The sequence below is a fragment of the Homalodisca vitripennis genome, chromosome 2 (genome assembly GCF_021130785.1).
Source record: "Homalodisca vitripennis isolate AUS2020 chromosome 2, UT_GWSS_2.1, whole genome shotgun sequence".
Classification (NCBI taxonomy): domain Eukaryota; kingdom Metazoa; phylum Arthropoda; class Insecta; order Hemiptera; family Cicadellidae; genus Homalodisca; species Homalodisca vitripennis.
In genome coordinates, this window is record NC_060208.1 from 136,139,215 (window position 1) to 136,160,892 (window position 21,678).

Sequence of the window (21,678 nt, forward strand, 5' to 3'; positions counted from 1 at the left end):
GCAATAAACTGCTGAGACTGGGGTGATGACTTAAACAAGATTTGAAAAGTCCTAAATATCCCGTCTACCGTTGAGCATTATAATGAGGAAAAACCAGTAAAACATAAAGGCATCGGCCAACTGGAGTACAAACAAAGCCATCTAACGAACTATTGAACCATTGTTATTGTCTGCCCGCAGGTAACAACAAACGTTACTTAAAACAGACTCTCTCAGAGGCCACCTCGGCTGTAAACATTGACTCTGGTGCCCAGTAGACCCGATGATGCACCAGCGCACACCGCACGCCAGCTCGGCCAGTGCGCTCCTTGCTCAACTCTGACGTAACCTCAAGGACACTTCCACTCTCGAAGTCTGTCAGTGTGCCACCGCGCTATGGCCGCTCAACCCGCACTCCTGACGCTTCTGGTGAGTTGCTCATTTGTTCATTCAGTTCGTTTCAATGTTATCGTAGTGAAGGAATTTCTCATTTAGAACGCTCTCAAAAATTGTGTTTTAGCAAAATCCATACATTAATTTAGTATTCTCCGTGTAGGCCTGTCATTGTTTAGTCTCGGTATAGTAATTATAATTAAATAAAAACGTCATAGTTGGGTTCAATTTTAGAACTCTTATAGAGTTCGTTCATTTTCTGAGTGTATTACCAAAACCTTACCGGCACTTCTTTACTACCTACATTAAATATTCTCTAAGCAATTGTAGATGTAAGACAAATATATGCATTTACGTTTAAAAGGAACACAATTATTGAGGTGATTTTCGATGGTAAATAGCTTACAAATATTTGTCATTAAGAGTTAACGATAAAAAATTAAGCAATTAATGTTTACGAGTTTTTTCGATCAAGTAATACCTATTCATTGTTAATTTTTCTGAAACAACAAAAAGTTTAAGCAAAATAATACTGCAGCTTAATTAGTTGAATGGAGTTGTTTTCCTTGTAATTACACTGAAATATTTTCTTAGTAAAGGGACTTTTGTGAACGTTTATAGCTCAGAAACTAAACAATTCCACTCTTTTAACCTAATTCTCCGATGTCGCCTCTCATTTTCCGAGTAAATTACCAAGAACCGTCTGTTCAGTTTAACTTGACTGCTCGCTGTTTTCTTGTAAATACACGTCCAGACAGCTGAGTAATTTGCCGTTACTCGATGTTGCTTTTTACAAACGAGAATTTATCACGTACTGTTTTTACTGAGTTGTTTTATCTCAATGTTAGCGTTTATAAGTGGATTTCTAGTGATAACTTCAAATGTTACATAGCATTTGAAAGAAAGCGTTTTATACAAATAATTTATTTGTTATACTTTTATATAATGCCATTTTTCTTAGATTTCTACGATCTCAGGCGGATTGTGTTACTTTTAGATATTTCTGCAACTCAGTATCTAGTTTCTCTGCTCTTGTAAGGTTAAAATAGTTTATTTAATTTATAATCAATACATTAATATATTGTATATCTAATTATTATCTCGGCTTTCAGTTTTCATGGATAATTTTTAAATTAGCTATTACATTTAAAATATGTATTAAACAATCCTTACTTTTATATTTTAAATAATTGGAACTCTATGTTTTCTTTCAAACCAATAAAATCATGGTGAGGGCTTTGTCGAGTAGAATGTCATATTATATCTTCTTTATTAGTGAAGGTACAGTTATTTTCGTGAGACTAATATTTTAAAATATTTCCATACATTCTTATAAAATAATGTAAAACATCTCTGTAAAACAGTGTTTACAAATAATTAGAAATACAAAATTTATCACTTTTTATTCTCTAAATTTTATAAAAATGTCTTCCATTATAATAAATATAGTTTTTAAATTAAAGTTTTTGCATACACCATTGTAACATTGTTATATTTTGTAACTAGGGATCGTCAATCGATAGCTTTTAGGTACCGCTTTCGTAAACCAATAAGTAATAAAGTTTGCTAACATTTATTTACAGTTAATGAAACATGTTGTTGTATTTTTAAATACTAAAATTTTTTACTAGATTTAATTGTTTATATTTTGATAGTAATTGTGTTTATATGCTGTACCTAGTTAAAGTCTTATGAAAATAAACATGTAACTCTACTTGTAAAGAAGGAAGGCAAACAGATTTCTTCAGTAAACCCTGGTTATTTTTTAAGTATATTTTTTATATATATTCTATAGCATATATACCATATATGAGGTCCAATCAAAAAGTATCCTACCTTTTGGTGCAACGTAAAACTGAAGTTACCTGAAAAAAGCTGGCGTTAATTTTCTTCAAAATAAGCACCCTGAGAAGCAACACAACGATTCCAGCGACGTTTCCAATTCTGGAAGCAGTCTTGAAAATCACTTTTCGGCATCGCCATGAGATCAGCCGTCGTTTTTTTCATAATTGCTTCTCGACTTTCAAATCTGGTGCCTTTCAATGGTTTTTTGAGGTGGGAGTAGAGCCAAAAATCGCATGGAGCCATATCTGGAGAGTACGGAGGCTGAGGAACTTGCGGAGTGCCGTGTTTCGCCAAAAAAGTTTGAATGAGCTGGGAAGAATGAGCGGGCGCATTGTCGTGGTGTAGCCGCCAATTTTGAGACGCCCACAAGTCAGGTCTTTTGCGGCGAATCGCATCTCGGAGACGACGTTGGACACTTAAATAGTACTGTGCATTCACAGTTTGACCCTCAGGGGCATATTCATGGTGCACAACTCCACGGTGGTCGAAAAAAACAGTAAGCATCACTTTGACATTGCTTCGAACTTGCCTTGCTTTTTTTGGCCGAGGATCCTGGGGAGACTGCCATTGTGATGACTGAAATTTGGTCTCAGGGTCATATCCATAGACCCAACTTTCGTCTCCAGTTATTATCGATGTCAAAAAGTCCGCATCATCCTCACAACATTGCAGCATGTCCTCGGCAACATCCAATCGCCGTTGCTTCTGCTCGTCTGTCAGCAATTTTGGCACAAATTTTGCGCCTACCCGGCGCAATCCCAAGTCATCCGTTAAAATTGCTTCAGCTGATCCGAAACTGACATCTAACTCAGTACTTACTTTCCTCCACAGTCATTCGACGATTTTCACAGATCAAAACTTTTGCTTTCTCGATGATTTTCGGAGTTCGACTTGTTTTTGGTCGGCCAGAACGCGCGTCACTTTCTGCCGAGGTTCGACCACTTTTGAAACGGTTATACCACTCTTTAATCTGCGTAACACTCATTGCCTCATTTTCGAATGCTAGCTGAATTTTTCGAATGGTCTCACTTTGTTTTTCTCCGAGTTTCACGCAAAATTTAATGCAATAACGTTGTTCCACTTTTTCCGTCATCTTCACAGTTAGAGAAAACCGATACGCGCACTTGACTTATCAGTACATACTGACCCGTCTCCGGCGAACCAGTCGGGGGATCAAGATAAGACTTTGTACCTTTCCTTATCATAGTAGGAACTATTGTCGCAACAAATCTTATCTCATTATTGGCAGCAGAAGCCGCGATACACGACGAGGTCGGATACTTTTTGATTGGACCTCGTATATATATATATATATATATATATATATATATATATATATATATATATATATATATATATGGTAATGGTTGTATTATATTCGCTAGAACGAAAGGTTCTTGGATATGTATTTATTATTTACTGTTGTTTATAAGATGGCATTAAACACTGGAACAATATTAATGAAATCAACCATCTGTTAGTATCATCGACTTACTATTGTTCAAATGTAATACAGACTGTAAGTGTTTATTTCTTGCTTTTTTGTATTTGCACCATTTAAGGGGAGGCGGAATCCCATTTACCTGTAATGCTAACATAAGGTACATTTTTTCAAAAACTACTAGGCCTATTGCTTTGAAATTTTTGCCAGTTGTTTATATGCCTTTCATACATAGCCTGAGTTTTTTTTAGGAAGTTCTATAAAAAAAAAAGTTATGATTTTTTTCCCGTAACACCTAAAATTTTTGGATTTTTTTGCAGATTTTATTTTTTTGTAACCAAATAAATTGACTTTGGACCACAAAAAAAACTCAGGGTATGTATAACTATTACCTAGATATTGTGTAAAAATTTGAACTCTCTATCTAAAGTATTTCCAGAGAAAATGTACCTTTTGTCCAAAAAATAAAGATTTTCGGAAAACGGCATATTAGTAAAAATATTTAATTTTTTGCCTACCTAATACATTCCACGATCATATGATGGGGTTTCTTCTAAACTTTCTTCAAGTTTTCTTTTCCTCAGCTTCTCCTGTCTTCTAGCATTCCTCAAAAAATCAGAAATAGCCACTTCAGCCCTACGGATGCGCTCATTGTCCAAAAATTCCATTACCGAAATCATCCGCCGACCTGGTTCAATTCCCAAAGACTTCAAAACTTTGCATTTTGTGATGTTACCATCATTGTAACTGGCAATAGCTTCAAATACACCAAGTTCTAATGTTTTCAATGACACAAAGTTGTTTTTGGGTATTCTAGTCCATATAACACTGTTGACACTCTCATTCACATTTTGTGTCTTGCCGTGAATACATTTTTTCAATAAATCGCGACTAACCAATGCCTTAAAAGTAGGTTGTATTGCCTTCATTATGGTCTCTGGCAAATTGTTTTGGTGCTTATACACTTTTCCCTCAGCTTTGGCCTTATTGTATTTACACCATGATGTATTACCTTCTGGGCACAACCGATGTTCCGGCTTTTCGTCGGAGGACCCTATGTGACAAAACATTGCCCATATAGCTTGTCGCATACCATCCACAGTTTTGTTCTCTTTTATGGCCTTCCCATAATAAGACTGAATTTGGTCTATTTTTTTGTCTGTGAGGCGATTCTTGCCTCCCAATGTCTTTCCATCATCAAGTTTCTGATTTTTCATATCATTTTTCAATCTCCGTAATCTTGAACCCATTCTCTTACACACGTGATTCACGCATTCTAATTTTTTAATTTTTGTGTTTCCATAGGGATTTAATTGAATAACACTATCAAAGCTGTTGCTGTCCCCATCACCAAGGTAACTGGTGTATCTTACCTTATATTTTTCCTCAGATCTTAGAAAAATCCGCCTTATACCAGCGCCTTCCATGCTGCCGCTCGAGCCTTTATGATTAGCAGTACAGGAATCGTCGTGTTTATCTTTGTCCAAGCAAACACAGTACTTGGATAATACTTCCACATCCAATACTTTGCCACTATCTATACTTGTGCAAGTTACTACACCATTTAGGGACTGGTGACCTCGACGCTGCCACGTACCATCAAAACCGGCAGATATGTCTCGGGGCTCTAATATAACGCCAGGTGTGTTCCTCATTTCTTCTTCAATGATTATTTTATTTTCTTCCACTGCACCTTCTACAGCATTCTTCATGGAGTCAAATGCTACCTTCTTACATTGTTCATGAATTATGGCGTTATATAAAGCAAACTTTGTAGGAGGTTGCGGTAAGTTTAGAATTCCACAGAGAGTTTGTCCCGCTAGTAACCCTTTACCGATACATCGTAGCCCATACACTAGCCTCATGTTCAAATCAAAAAATGTTTTGTTTACATCAGGAACTTTAATTTCCTTTGTATTGGTAAAATTTACAGAAAAGTCACAGTGGGAACAATACAATACCAATTTAGAGGCCAGACCAACATGGTTTTCAGAACTAATTTGTAGGCCATTCTGTTTACAGTTTTTACAAAGTGTGTTTTGCAACAATTGTTCTGATAAAATACTAAGATCAATGATTTCATTCTTATAACTAGGTTCACTATCAAACTTGGCATACCCTGAGAAGTCAATCTTTTTCTTCGAACTAGATTCCTTTTTTTGCTTGGCATTACCAGGCACAGGCAATAATGTTGGATTTGAGCTTTCAACAGGCACTACTTTCTTTTTACCACGACCACCAACACCCTTCCTACTTTTAGTTACCTTATAAGTAGGCCTTGGCATGATAAATAAACCAATAAACACAACTCACTTCAAAACTAAAAAGATTCCACTTGAAATAAACGAGAAAATCACAGCAGAAAGGTTATATTATTGATCAGGACTGTTTATTGTTTTCACAGCTGACAGACAGCACATTATGCAGTCGTGCCAACATAGAAAACAATAATGAAGAAGTATTAGAAGCAGGGGGAAAGCAAAGTAGTATATACAAAAATGTCACTGCGCGTGAGAAATGAAAAGAGGCCTCTGTATTCATTTGTTTCGATTTTTTTTAATAAATTGCCTAATAGTAATACCTATGTGTTATATATCACTATGTTCGTAAAAAAAATATCTTTCAACTAATAAAATAAAAAAAATGTCAAAAAGTTCAATTTTGACCTTACCGCCTCCCCTTAATCCCACTTCAGATATCACATTCCATCCCTTCATCAAGCATACATCATCTATACACCTTTACAAGTCAATGTGCGACCGAAGGCAGTAGAGCAAATATCAGGCGATGAAGAAAGGAGAATCAATACCTCCTACCCGCAAACAACCTTCATTCACATTTACTCTAGCCTCAAACCATCCTTAGTCCCCATACATACTAATATCAAACCATCCTTAGTTCCCATATGCCCTAATCTCAAACCATCCTGTCTCCATACATACTAACATCAAACCATGCTTAGTCCCCATACATACTAATCTCAAACCATCCTTAGTCCCCCCCATACATACTAATCTCAAACCATCCTTAGTTTCCATACATACTAATCTCAAACCATCCTTAGTCCCCCCCATACATTCTACTAATCTCAAACCATCCTTAGTCTCCATACATACTAACATCAAACCATGCTTAGTCCCCATACATACTAATCTCAAACCCTCCTTAGTTCCCCCATACATACTAATCTCAAACCATCCTTAGTCCCCATACATACTACTCTCAAACTTCCCTTAGTACCCATACAACCTAATGTCAAACTATCGTCTATCCCCTACGCTCTAGCTTTAAACCATTCTCAGTTCCTTTACATCCTAGCATTTTAACATACTTAGATCCCATAGGCACTTATATCAAACCATGGCAAATACCAATACATATTAACCTGAGACATCCCAAAATTTCGACATCCAAGTAGTTGGATTACCAATTTAGAATAAACCAACTAAGAATAATATAGAAACTAGTAATCCATGGAAACTATAAATGTGTAAAAATTAGAATCATAAAACTATTCATTCTAGAAGACGGAACAGTGTACAAATTAATGTGTGCTATGTTTTAAAATTATGTATAAATCATATAAATAGCTTTAAAATTATTGTCTAAGAGGAAACAGAACTTCAAACATGACTCATACAATAAGACTGTTAGGAAATTTGAAATTCATCAAAAATGGAACTTATAAGTAATACCAGCAGTTACCCGCGGTTTCGCACGCAATTTCGCGTGCAGATTTTGAACATGTATGAGCAATTCTGGATCGAGTGAATTACATTTCCGACGCCAATGTTGCGTTTATCTTCTTCCCACGATCAAGAAAATGTATATATCACAGATCAGAGAATCCTACTTCTGTGGAAAGATAACTCATATCAGTTTTATGTCACACTTTCAATTTATAGTAAAAGGCTTTTAACATGTTTGAACATTTAAAGCTGAAATTGCTACTATACTTCAAAGGAACAGTCCAGCGAAATTTCATCTAGTGTAGTTCTTGCCGACTGCTTCAAAGGGAGTCTTCGAAGTCAAATTCTGACCTTCTTATGTTTTAGGACATTTTCTAAAGTAGATTAGTACTTACTTAATCGCTGAAATCTAAATCATCATTACAAATTATGGTTACTTATTAGAAAATGTACTCACTATAAATGTAAAAATATTGAAAATAAACAATATATACAAGGAACAGTTGATTATATTTGACAGGCTCATCCAAATAATATTACACAGCTGTAGAGACCAAGATGGAATTATTCATTAATTTAAAGGCTAGTGGGGCATAGCTCAGAGGCATTTTCGAAATAAGAGTAGGCCTATATTCGCCCTAGGAACCGCAAGAATGGTCATGCAAACTCTCAGTACAATCGGTTGAGTAGTTTACGTGTGAGAATAAAACAAAAAAACAAAGGCACTTTCACATTTATAATATTATTAGGATGCGTAAGTTAATTACTTAATTTTAAACATTCGTTTAGACAAGCAATAATTACTTGATATTCCGCACGCTGTTACATCGTACAATGTAATTTGATACTAACGATATACTGACAATTCCGGTTCGGTATGTAATTATGTGTGTTATACATGTTCGATATTGCTTCGCCTGTCAAAAATGTATTGACAGTACATGAGAAATATCAAATGTTATTGACAATTATAGCTCTTAAAGTTTAATAAACAGACATTGCTTCATGATATAAACAGTTCATTATTACCAAATAACGATTTTAGTCCATTTTAGTGCGGTTTAATGACTAAAAACATTTGTTAGCCGCCCTTCCTACACTGCAAACTATCTATCTCGTTCTAAAGCAAGACTTAAACCATACTCAGTAAAATAGGAATTAATAAAGATAATGTGTTTTAAAGCAAGGATAAGGAGAAAAATGCATTAAAATCCGATGAAGTTTTCCATTTAAAACTATTTCATTCTTGCTATCATTTATTAAGTTGAAAATTATGGAAAACCGAAATTTTACTATGTCGGTTAATTAATGGCACTTTTAGTTAATCAAATCTGATGTAATTACATTCAATACATTTTTTGTATTTTGCCTTACTTGCAATTCTCCCTTGGAAGATACTGTCGTAGCAATCTATTTACAGCCTTAATTTTATTTATCTAATGTTAGTAATTTTGTTTCCATGAAAACATCAGCTAGCTAATATTGTATAGTATTCTTCTCTTCATATGTAATTGTTGTGATCCTGGGGTATTCTAAATGTAACTCCATTTGAATGTCCTAACAGCAGAGTAGTTAGCATCTCTGTTTATCATTCGGAGGTTCCGGGTGCGAGATTTCGTGTAGACATCAATTTTCTTAGGCTAACAAATAACAGATCGACTTAAATCGTTCAGAAAATTTTTCATGGATTTAAAGAAACTCAATACGTCTACAAAATGGAAAATGGAAAGCAACTAAAAAAAGAGATATTTCATGGATTTATACCTCAAATTAAAATTCTTGATTACACAAAACTAATTTATGACTACTGATTCCAAAATTATTACAATTTGAACGAAAGCAAATTTTCTAACTTCAATCTGATTTTATTAGATGTAATCAACTTATAGATCTCCAATTTGACCATTTCCTTCTTTCAAGCTTTTAAAAATATGTGTTTTAGGATTGTGTAACTATTACATTTTTGTATATCTCTACAAACCTCTCTATTTTTGGAGTGTTATAAATATATTAACAGTAACAGGATAATGTAGGAAACACAATAGTAAAAACTCGTTCTTATACGTTCCCGGTTGATATATATATATATATATATATATATATATATATATATATATATATATATATATTCGCGCCAACACTCGTTTTCCTGTTCCCTAGCTGTTTAATAAGGTCTCGCTGTCAATGTTACATTGTAAACTATGCATACATTCTAATAATATCGAATATTATATTTGCCCACTCACAATTTTTGATACTCAAATAGTACAATAAGCATATAATACACAGATATAATTGTATGTAAATGGAAATATACGTATATTTTATAAAAGTGGAGCAAAGGGAAGAGCGTTGTTTAGCAAATATAAACCTTGTTTACGCTGACGCTGTCTGTGTTTTCTTTTAAAACATGGACAGTGTTGGTGCAATTGTACAGTGTGAAAAATAAACGTTTGCTGTTTTTGTTGTTTTATCCCAAAGCAAAACGTGAGTGTGGATTTAGTTAGATGCAGATCCTCGAATGAAGTTAAGTTTTATTAACGTGAGTCTGCAAGTCAATTTTTCAATATATTTTATCATAAGCTGTATTTTGATTCAGTTGTTACTTCTTTTTTATTAATTCTTGAGTATAGATTTAATTATGTTTACATTGTAAGTTAATTTTAAATAATTTACTTTACAATATAGTACTTTCCTGCCTTTACTTATCTTCTTAGTTCTCTTTTAATGGAATACATTCAAAGTCTGTTTATCTCAGGAGTTTTACTTATAAAACATACGTTTTCGTGGGAAAGTTAAGATCCCGATAGCCAAAATTTCCTTAAAATGAATCATAAAATTATCTTGTCTCATACATAAATTCGGATTCAAATTTTTAGTTTATAAAGACGTTTAACATATATGAAACAATGTATTTATGATTTAGAGTAGGAGAGTATCTCAAACGTCAAAGAATTCTTTTAAAACAATTGTTTACGAGTAAAATGTTACTCTAAATTCAAGTTCGTATCATATAAAATTTTAACTGCTTAATGTACTCATAAATGATAATCCATGATAACTGTGATAAATTTTAATGATTTCTGCTCCAAAAACTGTATATAATGATACACATAAAACATGCACACAATGCTCCAAGTGTGTTACAGCTACGGCTTGAATATTACAACGAGATCGACCGCAGTAGCTCATTTCCGTGTGGGAATCCGCAAATTAGATTAAATTATACTAGATGAACAAGTGCATTACAGCACTGACACGATATGAATTGAGTAGTAATTTAACAAGGTAAACCACATCATCTCTACTTTAACGTAATTGTGGTTGAAAGATGTTTTTTACGGTTAAAGAATCAGGTTATCTGAGAGAAAGTTATGTTATTCTGCTACTTACATGGATAGGACTACTCTAAGATCTTACGAAACAGAACGTAACAAATATATTGAACGGTGCAGTGTGAATGGTTACGAGTTGTTAATTCATGATTTAATCCTCGGTTATCCAATCTAGCGCAAAATAGTATTGATAGCATCTTAGTTGTAATTTCATAATAAATCATAGTTCTAATGAGATGAAAAATCAGTGAATATTATCTATTTATTACTTGATCCCTAACGAATAGCTCCCTCAAGGGAGAGAATCCTTGTATTGTGATGATTACTTGCCTTGATGTTATTCGTGAATTATCTCAAGAGATAATAAAAGATAATGAATTTTTACAATGCTGGAGCATGCATCTATTAGGACGCAACAATGCATTGAATTGTTCACTAATACATGAAATAAATATTTTTCTATCGAAATAAAACCTCTTAGCAATATTTATAACAAATGCAAATACTCAGTAACTTTTATTTAAATATTCAATAGTTCTTTGACAATTTTAAAAATAATAAGCTTACCATGATTCTAAAACATAAAGTGACAAAAGTAACTCGTCAACTTAAATGAGTAATAATAAATTGACTTGTCATCTTTGTCGAAACGACGAGAGTTGACTTGTAGTCGATTGGCATAAGGCACAAAGCGAGAAGCTATTACAGTTCAAAAAGCAAATCGGTCTGAGCGGTTCATTTGTCTTTTGTGGCTCCTTTACGAAGTTTCTTTTGAGGTTTTCCTTATATTTATTTAACAAAAAAGTTATTTGTAAAACAAATCTTGTTGACTATACCGTTTTAATTTACATATTAACATCTATATATATATATATATATATATATATATATATATATAAATGGCCAATTTTACATTAAAACTCTAAAATCACTTGCGTTAAAGTTCTAAATCTATTAATTATTTTAAAACATTGGATCCCCGTGGCTTCACACGTAATTTTCAAAATTGAGGGTCCATAGCTTTCCTAATGACAGCGTTTTTGACGTAATTTGTTTTTTTTTAACATAAGTAGAGATATCTAGTACATATAATTTCAGTATCTATGGTTGAGATTTTCAAAACGTAAATAAAATCTTTACTGGTTTATTGTAGGTTTCTGTTGTATGAGTAAATATATACTTATAATTCTCCAAAATCTAATTTAGTCCAAAAGAGTCAACTTCCGTCTGTTTAGATTAATTTTCCTATTTAAGTTTTTCAAGTGCTATAGTGATAATTTGATTTTTTGACCGATAAACAAAATAAATAACTTACGTACACCTGAAAAGTTACTGCGGTTCCAAGAGAGTCAGATACTATTGATTAAATTCACCTCCGCATTAATTTATTTATGGTTCCACAGTTGATTTTATGTAGTTGAACCCACTGAAAAATAAACACATTAGTAGGTTTTAGAATCCAACTGAGATTTAAAAGCGTTTACTTGCGGTTTTGGGCGCTATAAGTAATATTTATTTTTACACCGAACAAGCAAAATGTGCATGCATAAGCTTAAAAAGACTGCTTTAGTCAAAGTGCATATACTTCCGTCGCTTGTTTTCTACCTGACGTATAAGGGGAAGAGTGTGCCCTCCCTTTGCTTTTCCTTTAAATACAGAATTTTTTTAGGATGCTAACCGATATCGATAACCTTATGTGCAAACCATTCACATCGTTTTTTATCAAGGTGGGCTTTAGAACACCTTTAAATATTATTTTCAACGGATTAGATAGTTTTTAGTAACTGGTGTAATCTAAAATAAAAATTAGATAGTAACTATGTCTTTGCAATCTGCATAACAGTACTGATCAAACACTATAACTATTCAATATTTTCTAAAATTTAAAGGTAAACAAATTTTTCTGCCATTTGGGTGAACTTCAGCTGAGATTGTCAACAGTTGTTTAGGATCAGTTAATTTTGGATTAGGTGTCGTAAGTATTATAAATATATTCCAGAATTATTAAATATTCTGAAAAACTTTTCCAATGTTTTTCACCTTTTACACCTTCCTTGTATTTCAACAAATATTTCAAAACCAAAATTAACGAAATCGGTCCAGCCGTTTCAGAGACTAAAAAACGTCACTTCAATTTTACATATTTTTTCTGATTGTATTTTAGTAAAAAAGTTTTGAATTTTCTATGAAAGTAGATTTAAATCTATCATGTTTTGAGATGAAATCTTTATCTATTTTAAATTGACTTAAATTGCATCTATAATTATTAAAAGTTTAATATTATATTTTCCTTAAAATGGTTTGTTTCACTATGACTTACCAGATAATGTCTAAACGATCATCTCGATCGGTTTAATTCCCTTTGCGGTAAGCGGTAAATTAATCTCATTATGGTAACTCAAATTATCTTAAAATGATGTTGAAATATTATACTTTTGGTTTGAATAAATGGCTTAAGGGGTTGTGACGAATGTTTTTGTTAATTATAAAAATATTATTTCAACCAAACACAAAAACCGATTGAACAATTTCAGGTACGTTTCCCTGAGTGACCTGTATTAAGGCTTGTATTCACTATGTACCACTCTTAATTTGTGCATGGGGTTTTCACCTTTCGCAAAATAAACCTTATAAATATATATATATATATATATATATATATATATATATATATATATATATTTGTATCCTTTCAAAAAATGATAAAAGATGTAGATAAATGAAATTCCCCAGCTGCTGTCTTGTGATTCTGGAGGAAAGAGATTTAATGCCTAGTAAATTTCTCGTAGTTGTATTGCAATAATCATTGTCTTCAACAATGTAATCATGTAGTAAATTGGGTTGACAAGCTCGCACAGTATGTATGTGTGTGAGGCAGCAGCCGGAGGAATTCTGTCCCAGATCCGTGGAAAGAGCGACGTGGACCGAGGAGAGAATGTAGGTCAAATTGCGCCACGACGAAGTCCGGTATAACACAGTACCAGACTGACTGCCTCTACTGGCTGTCTTCTGAACCGTCTGTATTGTGTACCGTTGAATTGCCTCCCTTTTGGGAGGGAAATACTTCTTTGAAATTCAAGACAAAAGAACTAGCTTCCAGAAGAAAGATGTGCGTTAGTACTAAGTAGGTATTTATTTGTAAGTAAATTTTAGTTGTCTATCAGCCATTAACGAAAATTTAGACAATTATAAAATTCACAACGCCTTCGAGTTTTGAGGATGATGAATAATTTCTATTGCATTTTACGTAGGTTATTACGTACACATTGATATGAATATGTTACTTCTAGTTAAAATAACGTATTCATTGTTTGTATTTTATTAACAGATGTCCCAATCAATCAAAATTGTTATTGTAAACGTCATTGCGGTTATTCATTAAAATAGATTACAAATAGTCCAAGTAATAAAAGAAAATCCAGCTATTTCAATGAGGTATACACGTTTATGAAATAATTTGGTTTTAAATTTACTCTTTCACAATTCGAAGCGGTCTGAAAATTCTATTCAAACAAATAATGTAAGATAATTGCACGCATATAATCTATAACAGATCAGAAGCTACTTACTTATGAGCTTTGAAACGTTTTTTGCATGCGTTGTAAAGTTAATTTGTGTCTTTATTCACACGGATGTTTTATAAAATATTTTTCTGTCACCTGTCTCCTAACCAATCAAGTTCTGTTTCATATTTGAGGGTGAACACTACTAGAACATGCCTACATGTATCAAAATAAATTAAGCTGTGGTTTCATCACGACATTGGCATAACTTCACATGAAATGTGCTAATATCATAGATGTGTTACATTGTTCATATATCATTGGTATATAACTAAAATATGCAATACAGATATTCCAAATTTAGTAATTACTTGTATGTTATGTTTGACTTTTGCCATACTCTTTTAAATAAATAGTAGTGAAATTATTGGCACACTTTCTCTCTTTAGGTCCTAGACATGGTATTTCACTCTGTCCACATTAGTGGCCCTGAGAATTCTGGGAAGTCCAGTGTTGAAATTAGTTTTCTCTATGGTTTCTATTGCGTTTTAAAACGAACCAAAAATTAGGATGTTTAAATACTAGCAGTATTCAGATGTGATATATTATTCTGACGTTATAAGTGATTATAATCTATTAAAATTCTCTAAACACACTTAGGACTAATCATGATTTATTGAGCTTAAAGATCTAATAAGTGAAAAATATTATAGCTTCAGAAAATATGTTGTAAGGATGTTCTTTTATAAACAAAATATGAAGGTAATTCATCTATACTATTATTTGTATAAAGGTTCATGTCATTTAAGTCTATTTCATACTAATTCTAACTTCTTTAAAAGTTGTAAACCGGAATTTTTAGATAAATACAGTTAGTGTCTTTTATTGGGGCATTTATTGCACACAAATAATATAAATTCGAGTAAAATAGTGGAGTTTTAAAATAATTTGTTTTTGTTGTGTGGAAAGTATTATTTATTATATTACCATCTTAACTTTTATTCTTGACTTGGCGGTTCAAAATATGGTGTTGGACTTGGTATGGACTTGGCATTTGGTGTTGTTATGAAGCTATTACAGTCATTATATTGAGCATATAATTTTGTGCACCACTATTAATTAAAAATGTTTAAGAGCGATTTAATCGATCAGGTTTTGTTACATTACCGCGACCACCACCTGATTGTCTGAACCGACATTCTGCCTAGGGTGATATTGCAGGCTTAATCTAGCTAAATTTAATGTTATTATTGTTATTTTAGCTCTACTAGTGATAGTTTAATTTGATTATAGTTTAGTGGTTGATTTTCAAACTCGGATTTGAGAGTAAGTGCATATAAAAATGTATTTAACAAATACACTCAACATTCTAATCGCTTCCAAATAAAGTAATGTACAATTCTTTTGTTTGGCAATCGAAGTTTATTTAGACAAACTAAAAGTAATTAAATAATTATTCGAGGTTAGTTAAATAAGCAGCGTGTGTGATGTAATTAATTTGTTGGAACAGTGAATATGAATTAATTTCTATCACCGGTTGTATTAGTCTAGTTCTATTCGCTGTTGTCAGTTAATTCAGTTTTGAAATGTATTTGTTAATAGTCGCCAATGGGCAATGAAATTGGACGCCAAATTGGAACATCAGAACTGAAGCAATTGTCATGTTATGCAAAAACATATTGCAACTAGGTTATATGTATTTAATCAATTATATAGTGAATACAGTATGTAATACATTTTACTTTATAAATACTATGGCCTCTATTACACAGATAATAAGTTAGAATTACGTAAAAATATATTACAATCATGAAAAATACTTTGTCACTTTTATATTGTTTACAATTATGTCGTAACTGATTCGTGACTATTTATTGTAATATTTCAATAAGTTGATTCAAATGAAATCCTCTTTCTTTTAATTCTAATGGTCTTATTCTAGCCTTTTTGTTACACTAACAATTAGTGTATTATTTTAATAATTATGTATTAATATTAATACATAACGTAAGTATAAAGCGTACCAACATTACAAATTTGATAATATTAAAACACGTATTCATTCAGATGCTCCTTAGTAGTGTAGATATTTGTGATTTAATAACATATTTTTAACTAATTACAATATATCTGAAAATACATTTCAAACGAAAGGTGACAAATTTAATAATAATATTTACTTATATAAATACGTTTTTAATTTAAAATGTATAATACAAATAAATGATTGTTTAGTATGAATAAGTCTAATTTGTACCGACTTTGCCTGAAAGGCACAGCCATAAGTTATATTTATAGTAATGTATTTTTTGATAAAGGGGTAAAAGGTTTATATCTGCTATAGCTTTTAATCTGAAATTGTAATGCTCAACTATTCAGTAACATAATAATTTGTTTAAGTATTTTGTTTGCGTTACATTTGAAAGAAAAGTAATTTCAAGTAATTTAATTCAGAAAGTAATATTACTTTACGACGAGAAGGAGATTAATTCAATGACAAGTTCTGCTGAAGTATTTACGCCTGTAAACTTAAGCGAATACCACTACACTACACGGAGCTATATTGCAACTTGCCTACAACGTTCTGCAGGCTCTTCTAAAATATAATATTTTTCAATATTTCCTTTTCCTTTTGGCATGACACAGATTGACTCTGTGCCTTACATATATAATACCAATTAAATATTTATACATATTTATGTATATTTATTTTGTTATTCACTCATTGTTGTTATTTTGTTTGATTGACTCATTGATAGCAAACGTATCAAAAGGAAGAAAGAAGATAAGTTGGGGGTTACTGTGCGATACGTTTTAAGAGGTTAAAACAGTATAGAATGCAGGTTCAAATTATCCAAATCTAAAATGCGTTTTGTGAAAATTATTTTTTTTAATTATGTCAGGGGCGTGCTCATCTGAGGGATGTGAGAGATTCTACCTCCCCCCTTCCAATCACAACAATTGGAAGTTTTATTATGGAAAAGAGTAACTGTATTTTTGGAAGCAATTTACTTACAGAGACAATTACCTTATTAGATTATTTGTTTCTTTACTAACTAATAAATAACATTATTTTCGGCAAACAAAATTAATTAATAACTAACATTTCAAAACAAGAAATATATTAAACACTTTTAAACTTTATGTATATTTTTTATTTGAAGTAAGAAATGTCTATTTTTTACAACTGGATCGATTGTAATGATATTTTTATCCTTGGTTACCATATAGGCCTATTGATATTACAAAAATACATCCGGGCTACGCCTCACTGGTCTTTAAAACTGCCTTAAAAATCCATTATCCATTATATTTATGGACTTAGCTTAAACAGCAGATAGTAAATGTGTTTTTGACCACCTGGCAAAGAAAAGAAACATAATTATAATAATTAATGCTCATTTAAACAGATGATAGTAATTGTTTTTTGTAATTCTTCTGCCAATTACACTTTACAGTAATTATCATGTTACGTGAAGAAGCTTATTTTGTCTGGATTTGTTTTTATAGGCATTTAAACAACTACAGTAAAATGGTATGGTTTATTATCATAAGATTGTTAACTTAAAAGCTAAGAACTTTGACTTTAATCTTCCTTTAGACGTAGGGTTTCTCCACTCTGACCTAAAATAGTTTAACTTGTACTGAAATCGTTAGAGCTATTCAATAAAATTTCACGAAATATATTTGAAATAAATTCGAGATATTTCAGAAATATTTATAAAAAGTAATCCTCATATTTAAACTTAAATATAAAGATCTAAACTTAAGGATCAATAGATAAGAATATCATTCAGTGACTATGCTTTATCTCAGAACTATTTGAAACTCTCTTTAAAACGAATATGCTCATAGTGTCCCTGTTTTTCTAAATAACATTGCTTACTAAGTTGCGGGTAACTGCTTATTATAAAAATGAAACAAGTAAACATGATATGTAACCTTAAAAATTAACTTAAGTTCGGACTAGCAAACCATGAAATCCAAGGAAACAGGGAATATTGTAAAATTTTAAGTGTAAAAGATCTATTTGCTTATAATTTATTTGATTGTAAAGCAGCATTCTTTAATCAAGTAAACAGCATTGAATACCAAACTCGTTTACTCCATTTATTCCAACAAGAGCTAAACGTTTTAGAATTAAACATAAGTATGAAAGTTTATTTCTCGGTCATTTTCACGGTATAGACTCAATGTTCAATTAAGTGTTTTTAAATACTGTGTTTCCATCCTTATTAATTTTTAATTTGTAGAAACCGATTTTTGGTTATAGATATTGAGAACTAAGTTGCAAGACCGTGGGCTACCACGTGTGTTTTAATATTATTTTAACATTTCAGGCATAAGAGAGTTCACATTCACCAACATTCTACGTATAAACCTTTGTAGCTCCTAATGTATCCTTATATTTAAATAAGCAAGTAAAGTCTACTTTAATTCTGGGTACCGGGAGAGATATATTTGTATACCAGAGAGCTCTAGAGGGATTGTAATCCAACAATCAATGTAACATCAACATTAGAATTTTTATGTGAGTCATAATGCATTTCAATGAGACATTGATTAACATTGACATTGATTCCTATATATTTGTACCTCTCATATATCTATCATTAATGATTATTGATAGCTGCAAAATGTTATTTACAACTAGTATGTGTTTTATTGATCACTGTATTGATAATTGAAATATTTGTCAATTACTTCATGAAAATATCAATATCCTTAAGAGAAGGGTTTTACCCAGTAGTCACCGGATAGTCCGTCTATCAGCATTTCTACACTTTCTCCACTTCCAGGAATCTCTTACCGGTACTACTCACCGATTAGTCAAGAAGTTTTCGGGTTACACCAGGAGCCTTATTACTTACTTACGGGATGCTCGGCTGCGTTGTGAATTAGTAATATTTCTAGTGGTTAAATAAGTGGCCGTCGTGTACAAATACTACAAATAAGACAGCTCTTGGATTTTAAAAATACCCCCACCTGTAAAAAGTTTCTTATGCATCACTGGCTCATAATATTGGACTGCTCATGCATACACACTTTATACGTGGTGGCTCAAACGTGCTTTTCCTAACTTTTTATTATGATATAGTTCTAGAATTACTATTTACCTTTCTCCGTTTATTCCCTATAGAATGTTTACAGAACTTATGGTTTATCGGTTTCATTGTGGTGAAATTTTATTCCGCATTGTTGCCCATTCAGTGTTATTTCAATTCCTTTTTACTGGTAAATAATCCTACATTTCTCTTGTAATTCCTACGTTTTGGCAAGTTATTATTTTTCGTTACCAAAAAATACTAATATGTTGCCCAAACAATATTTTATCGGTCTTTATATCCATAAATATTTATAGATAATTAATAAATATAGTCTTCGATTATGGACCACATTTCCTATGCAAAATCCTTATTTATATGGATGTCTTTACGGTGATTACATCGTGGTTGATTTCTACATTTAGTATTAATTTTAAATATTTTATTTTCAATTTACTAAGGTTATTTGAAAAAACTAACGACGTTCACAGTATATAGTATAACGACTTATACTAACAAGCAACGCTGGCCTCAGATATATTTTCCCACTTCTCCTTATTCTTCATCAATTCTCCAATTGTAACACTTCTGACAAAGAGTTTCTAGCATGTAGCGAATGGTATAATTTGGTAATAAAGAATCATTACGAATGGCCGTCACTTATTTCAAGGTAGTCTTAAGTTGAAATGAAGTCCTAGGGAGAATTAACGAAGATTTCCTATTTCCTATTTCCTGATTACAATATTAATATTAACTACTATAGTTGTTATGCAGCCGAGGCTGCAAGTGTTATAAGCAATCAACCTACTGTATTTGATTCGTGTTTTTCCTCACTTGGGTTTTTTCACAATACATGTTCTCTCACTGGACCTTAGGAATACTTGGGATTGATAATGGATGTCATATTACAACCTGTTGTAGTCACTCAATGACTATTTCGCTGTTTCAGGCAATAATCGGTGTTGTGTCTGCCTCTGTGGACACCCAAAGGTACCCCAATAGTCAGGAGCCACTGACGATCAAGGGCATCGTCACTTCAATCAGGTACGCCCTGAGCGCATCGCCCACCTACCTCGCCAAGCAGCGGTGGCACTTCGACCCCGAGGTCTCCAAGAGGCGAAACCGCGAGTACGAGAGGATTCATGGCCATCACTCCGTCTACCTGATAGAACGGTTGGGTCTAGGAGAGGACGGAAGGGAGGAGGAGAGGCGAAGACAACAAGCCATCAGGGACATCGGCGTACCCATCACCGGGTAGGCGGCGACACAGAAGAGGGAGCCGAGGACGGGCACAGAAGATTTCAACTGGAAAGGAAATCTACTGGATTGAAATCGTCGAACACGAAGTTCACTATGACTGGACAACAGATATGGACAGCAAATAATGAATATGGTGCTTGTGTCGCCTGGAGATGTTATAATTACTTTGTAAAATATAGTTCATAAGTCATGTAATTAATTGAATTGTTTGTAATTATATTGTTTTTAATGTTTATGTAGTATTTATTTATCATCATAATATAATCACGTCTACAAGCACTATTGTGACGATGACATTGTGTACGGTGACCAAAACTATTTAATGTTTCAACTAAACCATTGTGCAATTTGTACCGTATCAGTATAATTTTTAAATGCGTTAATTTTTTAAATTAATTTGAGTTTTTAAATTAAATACATGTGAGTTTCCTTGTTTTCTGGTACTGTTTCATTATTTAAGGGTGAACAGATTTTGCAATTCTTGTATTTTATTCCAAGTATGTTTCAATTATAACATATAGATAGTGTTATATCGAATTTTAATTACAATAATTTATACACTTGTTAAATATTTACAACAGTAAATACAAGGAATATGGGACATATGTAATGTAATATCTGTAATTGCCGTCACAAAACCAAATCAACCTCCAATAATCAATGGAAAGCTTTTTGACTAATTGAATTCAGATCGATAATCTGTTTTGGAAGTATTGCAGAGAGCATTCGTGAACTATGTGAAATATTGTTTGAAATTTCTCTCCACTAGCACAAATCTAATATTTCCAATCTAATTGCCATCGCGACTGCTGTATTTGCAGCGAGTAATCAACATTAAACCAGAGCTTTATTAAAAATTTACATATACAGTAATTAAGTTTTATAAGATCCTCTCTTTTATAATACAATTTCCAAACTCCAATATGGATTAGTTAGATTAAAAAAAGTAGTCTTATAAGTATTTCTAATCGGAAGATAAAGAGTTGATTTGGACCATTTTATAAGCTACCACAATATCATAATCAGTAAATGATGTTAGTTTTTGAGTGGATGATCACAAAAGTATATTTACTTTACATGCCTATTTCAAAGTCATTTTGTAGCTCTGGTCACAGGTCTCACACTGCGTGTTTAATCATCTGCCACAGTAAATCTAATATATTTTAAAATTTCAAAGTTTATTTCGAA

At 32.3% G+C, this 21,678-nt stretch overlaps 1 protein-coding gene across 1 annotated transcript; it reads left to right on the forward strand.

Moving 5' to 3' along the window:
* The first annotated feature begins 244 nt into the window (after positions 1–244).
* LOC124354758 lies at positions 245–20,725 on the forward strand. The gene is made up of 2 exons (XM_046805445.1): positions 245–408; positions 20,180–20,725. Exons 1-2 carry the CDS (start codon positions 376–378, stop codon positions 20,486–20,488), a joined length of 342 nt encoding a protein of 113 aa, XP_046661401.1. The 5' UTR covers positions 245–375; the 3' UTR covers positions 20,489–20,725.
* The last annotated feature ends 953 nt before the right edge of the window (positions 20,726–21,678 follow it).